Source organism: Dreissena polymorpha, chromosome 16, assembly GCF_020536995.1.
Source record: "Dreissena polymorpha isolate Duluth1 chromosome 16, UMN_Dpol_1.0, whole genome shotgun sequence".
NCBI lineage: Eukaryota > Metazoa > Mollusca > Bivalvia > Myida > Dreissenidae > Dreissena > Dreissena polymorpha.
In genome coordinates, this window is record NC_068370.1 from 20,515,125 (window position 1) to 20,520,214 (window position 5,090).

At 35.0% G+C, this 5,090-nt stretch overlaps 1 protein-coding gene across 1 annotated transcript; it reads left to right on the plus strand.

Annotated features, from left to right (window-relative positions):
* Window positions 1-978: 978 nt before the first annotated feature.
* LOC127861701 (uncharacterized) lies at window positions 979-3,586 on the plus strand. The gene is made up of 4 exons (XM_052400387.1): window positions 979-983; window positions 1,955-1,962; window positions 2,726-3,076; window positions 3,285-3,586. Exons 1-4 carry the CDS (start codon window positions 979-981, stop codon window positions 3,584-3,586), a joined length of 666 nt encoding a protein of 221 aa, XP_052256347.1.
* Window positions 3,587-5,090: the final 1,504 nt, after the last annotated feature.

The window sequence follows — 5,090 nt, forward strand, 5'->3', positions numbered from 1 at the left end:
TTGATGTATTGATTGGTAACCTTTACGTTTTTGCTGTTGATAGTAGATTGGTATTTGAGATAGATCGGACACCCCTTATACGCCGCGCTGTGCCCGCCGCCACAGTTTGCGCATTTCCTAGCGTGCCTGGTAGTGCACGACGCGTGCGAATGATTCCCCGCGCAATGTGGGCACTTCGCGTTATTGTTACAAACATTGGACGCATGGCCGAACATCTGGCATTTAAAGCATCGAATAGTTGCTAGGAGCGCGGGCTTAACAGTGTGGCCTGGTATATTTGTTGGGGCGTTTTCCGTCTTGAATGTGACCGTAATGACATTGTTTTAAGACCACAAAGGATTGCTTCTACGTTGGATTTGTTTTTTAGATCGTTTTTTAATTTGTCTATATCCGCGTTTTTGGGAACTTGGATGACACCCCTTGCAAGTTCAGTTTGAGCAATTAGCTTGAAGTCAAATCTATCAAAGGAGAAATGTTTAGCCTGGTTGAGTGCGTCGCCCCTAATTTTGAAGAGGAGACCAGCTTTGGACTCTTTTAGGGGTCTTACTCTCTCAGAGCCTATCAGTTTGATAAAGGCTTCCCCTATTGCCTTAGCCTTCTCTCGCGGGAAGATCACCGCGACAGTGGTAAGGCAAAAGGTAAGCCATATTGCCGGGGCATGTTTATGGGTTTGGGAGCACGATGGCCCGTTGGAAGGGGGAGTAGTCTGATTCGTGGTCGATGGGATTTCCGTCTTATTGTCATTAATTGTCAGGGGAGTCACGGTTACAGGGACGACTGGGGTTATTGGGGTGTCATCGGAAATACGCGTCGCTGAATACGGAGCGCCAGACTCGGAATCAATTGAGATGTCCCCGGTGCGGAACATTGCGCGCTTGATTTTAGGGGTTTCCGTCATTGAGGTGTCCTTACTGGAGAACGACCTCTTCATTCTCCTGAAAGCTTTCTTAAATGGCCCGGACATAGTAATGATAGGAAATGCGGTAAGGTTTGATTTAGAATAATACGTGTACGGTAGTCGTTTTTCTTAGGTTTATCTTAATTATTATTTCCCTTGTAAAATCTCAATCCTGTTTTCCTTAAGCTGTTTGTATGTAATGGAATGAAGCAATTGGGTACTTATGTTTGCGATTTCGCCGCTCGCGCAGTGTTTCGATTTAAGTTGATTGAGGAAATACTTTGTTCTTTACGTGCGAGTAGTTAATTATCTATCAATTATTTGCGGTTCGATAGAGACTTCGCGAGAAGTCTAATAGGACTTAATTGAGAACTAAATAGGGCCCTTTTGATCGGTTAATTAGTAAAGCGGTAATTAGTAGTAGACAGATGGTCCCTGTTTTCGCGTTCTAGTTAGTTTATTTTCAGTTATTAGCGGTTTGATGAATGATTCGCGAGTAGTCGAATAGTAAATGGTATCTACTTCTAATTGGTCTAAGCTTAATAGGGGTCTTTGGGCTCTTAATTGGTAGTCCGGTAATTGGTAGTAAACAGAGAGTCCCTGTTTTCGCGACAATTGCAAATTGCAAGTGCTAATTGTTAGGAGATCTCTAATCTTTAATGAGCGTAGGTTTTTATACTGTAAAGGGTCTTTTTACATTACACCTAAAGCGCTTATTCTGTATCTTATTTTCTTATCAAATAGCTTTTCTTGGAAAAATATTGTATGTTGATTAACTTAATACAATATTGAATTGATATAAAACCATGTATTATACTGTGTTCTTTTGTTTAAACTTTAAAAGTACCCTCTAATGAAAAACTATTGAAATTGGCGTGATTAACTTTTAAATGTTAAATTGGCTAGATTCTTATCTCAGATAATTTCACAGTGTTATTACAGTAAAGACATTAAAATACTAATCGATTACTATCTTTCGCGTTTTTTTTCAAAGGATATTACCAAAGATATATTTCTATTAAGTATAAACTATGTCTTGCTGTTATCAATTAAAAGGATCTCAGGTAATCTAAATCGAGGAAGAATTTTAAAATGTTAAAGTCACTTTTTTTTCAGAAAAGGTTGGTAAAAAACTTTTTGTACGTACTACGCTATAGACTCACTACTTTTCCGTAGCCCTTCTTTTTCCCTGTTTCTATCGATTTTATCCACACAATTATCACTTAAATATTACCTTTCCTTCTAACACTGGAGCACTTGCTTTTAAATTAAACACTTAGATTTAATTATATGAGTTATGGAGGTTTCGGTAAATAACAAGTTCGGTAAATTGATTTATATAGTAAACGCCGTGGGGTTTCGGTAAATTAGTATAAATAGGGATTATCGCACCTTTTGTCGATAAGCGTGTACATTAATTGAGTTGTTTGACACTAATCAAATTATCTGTTTAAATGTACGGAGTTGATTATATCAATTTAGAGATGTTTGCAAAGTGTTAATATTAATTATCCAGGCTTGCAACCTATTAATATTCTAATCAAGGGCGGTAAATTATATATTAAAAGTTTATCTTTAGGTCATGATTGTTTTGTTTTTTATATATGTTTTTAAACAATTAGTTGAAAAAACCTTAATTAAAGCGGATCAGAGATACATTAAAATTGTGAATTTGCATTTTTTTTGTAATTTATTTTGCACAATCTAACTTATAATCTTATATAACTTATATTATGGATATTGTATTATTACTTATTTTATTTGTAGCAATAACATAAATAATACATGTTGGATTACTATTAATTTATATTTATTTTCTATTTTCAGCAACCTGGCAGGCGATTAGAGAGGTTTTTCCTGATGCCGTGATACGGGGATGCGTCTTCCACTTTACACAGCGGATATACAGGAAGATCACCACCGAGGGACTGAGTACCGCGTATCAGCAACATGGTGACAAGTTCGAGTTCTTTAGGAAGATTATGTCCCTTCCTTATCTACTAGTTGAACAAATTGAACCGGCATTCAACAGGCTGATGGAGGTTGCTGAAGGAGTCGGGGGTCCCGTGCTGCGGGTATGTGAGAACATTTCCCGTACATGGATCCACGGCAGTGTATGGCGACCTCTCAATTGGTGCGTGTTTAGAGAGGAGGTTCGCACGAACAACGACTTGGAAGGTAACTATAATATAATTAGCATTATAAATCTATAAGTAAAAAACAATTCACAATTTTACATTGGATATTATTCGTATATTAATATTATACTTTCATAGTATACAATATCGGTAGTAAGCATTTGTTTCATAATACTGTTATCAAAAACTGATAAAAATGACATAATCATGTTATTAAGTATAAAAATATGTTTTAATTATAATTACAGGATGGCATAGACGCATCAACGCACGAGCGTGTTCCGCAAACCTTGGTCTGTACAACTTGGCCAACCTTCTCAGAGAGGAATTTGAGACAGTTGATCTTCAGATACGGCTGGTGAGCCAGCACCTTCTCACGAAGATCAGACGGAAGAAATATGTTGCGATACACGGCAGACTACATCAAGCATGGGATGACTACGAAGAGGAGAAGCTGACAACCACTGATCTACTGAGGATCATCAGCCATATCAATGCCCTGGGACCATCCACGGCGGTCCACCACATGCTCGACGACGACGAGTTTTGAACGATGTGAATGACTGATATTGTTGAAATGTCACATTAAATTGTACTGTGTCATAAATGTATCTCATTTTTATTAGAAATGAAATTAAATTAAATCGGCATGCGGAAACTCTGAATGATACAAATGTGTCGTATTAATATTGTACCGTGTCATAAATGTATCTTATTAATATGTGACTACGCCCTCGTTTTTTTAATGACATGAAATATTCAAATATGTCCTATATATATATATATATATATATATATATTTATATATATTTATATATATATATATATATATATATATATATATATATATATATATATATATATATATATATATATATATATATATATATATATTGTATCCATGTTTTACTTGTTACTTATTTATAATATATGGTAAATAAACGGATTACAAAGTCAATCAGTTATTATTTTTTTATTCAACGCATTTGTTCAGGCAAAAAATGATATCAGTTATTTTGGCCGTAAAACCCATTGTTCCAGTACAGTAGCCAGGTTCCTGTGTATTAAGCTGATAAGATAGTGATCATCACAGCAGCTTGCTATTACACAGTGCAAAGACCTATCTATAGGTCTTTGCACAGTGTATTCATTCTGCTGGCGTTGCGTTAGATGTCATTTTTATCAGTTTTTAATTATGTGTGTCTCTTCGCTTAACTCAACGTTCAATAGCACGCGCACTTTACAAAATTATAAAACATAACGCGTATCATTATATTACTTTTTATTAATTACGTACACGTATTAGATTTTATATATTGTTTTTTTCTTGTGTTTTTCTCAACCAGAAAGAAATAATAAAACATGTAATATAAAATTCAACATTTGGCTCTTACAAGAGGTGGCCTCCACGTGGCAAGAGCTGGGCAACATATTCATTATGTTGGCAAACTACCTCATGTTTATATATTGAGAAATTGAGTTTTTATCGGTGGTCTAAAATACTATTGCGCTTTATATTTAAACTGAAATCATTTTTATTAAATCATGTCTACAATATTTTACAAGAAACTTTCTTAAATAGCATTAAACTTAATTGAAGATGTTACATTGATTCCGCCATAAATCATTATTTATTATTACTATTATGTTATTTAAATAAAAGCACCAATTATTAAAAAAAACAGTATTGCGTTATTTAAATCGTAAATTTACCTACAATTTCCTAACAGAATTCGTTTTTCAGAGGTAGCTCATTCATTTCCCTTAATTCTTTACCGTAGGCATAGCATTAATAACTCAACTCAAAATAAATCCACAGTTTGCAAATAAATGCCCCTGATGGTATTGTAAGCCAATAATAGGTGTCATTAACACCTCGTTGTAGGTATACCACCTCTATAAAAACCAATTTACCGAACCCTCCAGGGCATTTACTATATAAATCAATTTACCGAACTTGTCATTTACCGAAACCTCCAGCACCCAATTATATTCCATTAATTAATTAAATAATTTTCCTTCCTGCACTGAAGCACTTTATCGCTAATTACGTT

What these genes read in the sequence shown, in the direction of transcription:
- LOC127861701 (XM_052400387.1), top strand. An exon ending in CACGAACAACGACTTGGAAG is followed by an intron (nt 3,077 to 3,284) that starts GTAACTATAATA and finishes TTATAATTACAG; the next exon opens with GATGGCATAGACGCATCAAC.